The sequence below is a fragment of the Taudactylus pleione genome, unplaced genomic scaffold (genome assembly GCF_031769625.1).
Source record: "Taudactylus pleione unplaced genomic scaffold, aTauple2 ptg000013l, whole genome shotgun sequence".
Classification (NCBI taxonomy): domain Eukaryota; kingdom Metazoa; phylum Chordata; class Amphibia; order Anura; family Myobatrachidae; genus Taudactylus; species Taudactylus pleione.
Window position 1 is genome coordinate 1,338,308 of NW_028284416.1, and position 2,643 is coordinate 1,340,950.

The 2,643-nt window shown below is 44.2% G+C and overlaps 1 protein-coding gene across 1 annotated transcript; it reads left to right on the forward strand.

Annotated features, from left to right (window-relative positions):
* Positions 1-346: 346 nt before the first annotated feature.
* LOC148542273 (lysophosphatidic acid receptor 6-like) lies at positions 347-1,417 on the forward strand. Its single transcript, XM_088469407.1, has one exon. It carries the CDS (start codon positions 347-349, stop codon positions 1,415-1,417), a length of 1,071 nt encoding a protein of 356 aa, XP_088325533.1.
* Positions 1,418-2,643: the final 1,226 nt, after the last annotated feature.

Sequence of the window (2,643 nt, forward strand, 5' to 3'; positions counted from 1 at the left end):
AAGGTTTGATAAATCTCTTCCTTTATACTTTTCCATTTCTTACAGTCCAGTCTGTCAGACCCTCAGCCTGTCTCTCTCCCTCTCTCTCTCTATGGAGCACACTTTGCTTTCCACCAATAGTTTCTTTCCATCACTCCAGTCTGTCTGCAGCTCATTATTCTCACAAGCCGCCCTCAGCTTCTCAGCATTTCCCCCCGTCCCCTCACTTCTTGTGTCCTTTGATCTCTCCAGAACTTTGAAGACTTTTCTCTTAATTCCATCACTGGTTGTCATGGCAACAGCCTCACTTCTTACAGTAGGGGTATAACACCCTGTTATTTGATTTTCAGCTCGGTGGCCTATCGCTATGCAGAACATGTCGGGGAATTGCAGTGGCTATCGGCCTCAAAGTATTCACCTCTTATACCCCATCTTCATGAGCATCATCATCTTAGCTGGCTTTGTGTTGAACTGTATCAGTCTATGGATTTTCTGGTTTCGGGTAAAACAATGGAACTCAACTGTGGTTCTCCAGTTCAACTTGGCCATCTCCGATGCCATCATCACTCCGGCAATTCCTCTGATCATTGGAGACTTCTTGACAGACAACTGGATTTTCGGGACATTCCTCTGCCAGTGTAAGGTCTTCCTGCTCAGCACTCACATGTATGGAAGTATCTATTTCCTCACATTAATCAGCATCCACAGATATTTTACTGTTGCCTGCAAAGTTAAAAGAACCGTCTGGACCAAGAAGCCGTTCATCACAAATCTTTGCCTCGCTGTCTGGGGTTGTCTCTTTGTGCAAGGAATTCCCTTTTTCTTTGTTCTAAAAACTTCTGTAGTTCACGGAGTTAGAAAATGTCTCAGTTTTCATCAAAGTGAACAAGCACTTTTATACTTTGTGTGGAACATGGTCATACTCTTCTCTGGTGTCCTCATTCCTTTCTCCATAACATTGGTCTGCTACACTCTCCTGAGTCGATATATTCTCACGGTGAAACCTATGAACGCTCTCAGCAAAGTCATGGTGTCCAAATCCGTACAGACCATATTTATCTCTTTAATCATATTTGTCATCTGTTATATTCCCCCACATATCACCAGAGCGGTGGGCATCACACTCAAATTATTTTTTCCAGCCTTGTGCTCTTTAATTGACAGAGTTGAGATTGCCATCTATATTACATGGATTTTATCACAAACAAATTGCATAATAGATCCCATATTATACTGTTTTGCCTCAGACAGATTTAGGCACATATTCACCGGCTGGTGCGGCTTCCTGTACAGCCGTGGTAATGATCAGAGATGTCCAACAGATGAAGCTCTCGGTGACCAAATAGAGTCAGCTTCGGAAAATCGTTTCCGTAGTCCTCTACCGACTGACAGCACGACAGAGATGGGGATAGTAGTGTCAGATAGGTGTGAAAACTGATTATCAGTGGCAATAAGTAACATGTAGCAGAAGAGAACGACATTCCCAAAAGGTTTATCTGTCATACTTACTGCTCAGTAAAGTCAGTGAGATCCCAGGGTCTACTCAGAAGTGGTCAGGTAGCTTTACTTTTTTTTGTGTACACAAATCACAAGTAATTATATAACTATAATAAGTAGATTACATTCACGATAATGATCTGGCTCATTATATTATAACAAAGAATTGGAACCTCCAGCTCTTGTCTTCTCATGATGGTCAATGCAATGTGAAAATTTCCTGCAGGAAGAGAAGCTAAGCAAAGTGAATATGGGATCTTTGAGAGCTAAGAGCCTGATTCCAAGATGTATGCTAATCCTATGGTTAGCGCACATCTCGGATGGTAAGTGGTGTGTGAGCGCATGTGCAGAATGGGTTGTGTGATACCACACGGTGAGCTACACAGGCAGAAGCGTTTGGAGGGCAGTGAGAGGGTGGGGACGGCCTGCGCTCTCACAAACGGAGGAGTGTTGCCCTCGCTCTCTGGGAGTGCTGAGGCCAGGATCTCCATCCATGGACACAGTCTTCCTGGCCTACCCAGGACCTGGCCAGGGACAACAATCACGATTGTTTCTGATGGTGATCCCAGGATTGTGTGCGACTCTACAATAGCGTCCATCTCTCAATCAGACCCCATGTGAGATTACAGTAAGTACAAGAGATGGGTCTATTCACTAAGCCTTGGCGAGAGATAATGCAGCAACCAATCAGCTCCTAACTATTATTTCGTAAACACAGTCTGTAAAGTGACAGTTAGGAGCTGATTGGCTGGTATTTTATCACTCCCCACTTTATCACTTTTCAAGGCTTAGTACATCTCCCCCGATAGATATATCGCCTGTTCCATTAAACGGGCGATATAGCTATAGTGCATTGCCGGGTGTATACAGCGGATATGTCTGTGAACGACATTGTTTACAGACATATCCGATCTGCTGATGTGTACGGTCGACCCGCCAATTGCCCGTACACTTGCTGCAAATTTAAATTCCAGCTGAGTTGAGCTGTCAAGCCCAGCACATCAGGCAGACGGTTGGTAAGTGTGTATGTACTTACCAATCGTCAGATAGGTCGGCAGGTCGGCCAAAAGAATGACTGTCGACCTAGTGTGATCCCATCTTACGTGAATAGACCCCATATTCCTTCGCTATGGTCATTATTTATTTCCCTGATATGGAAGATTTCTG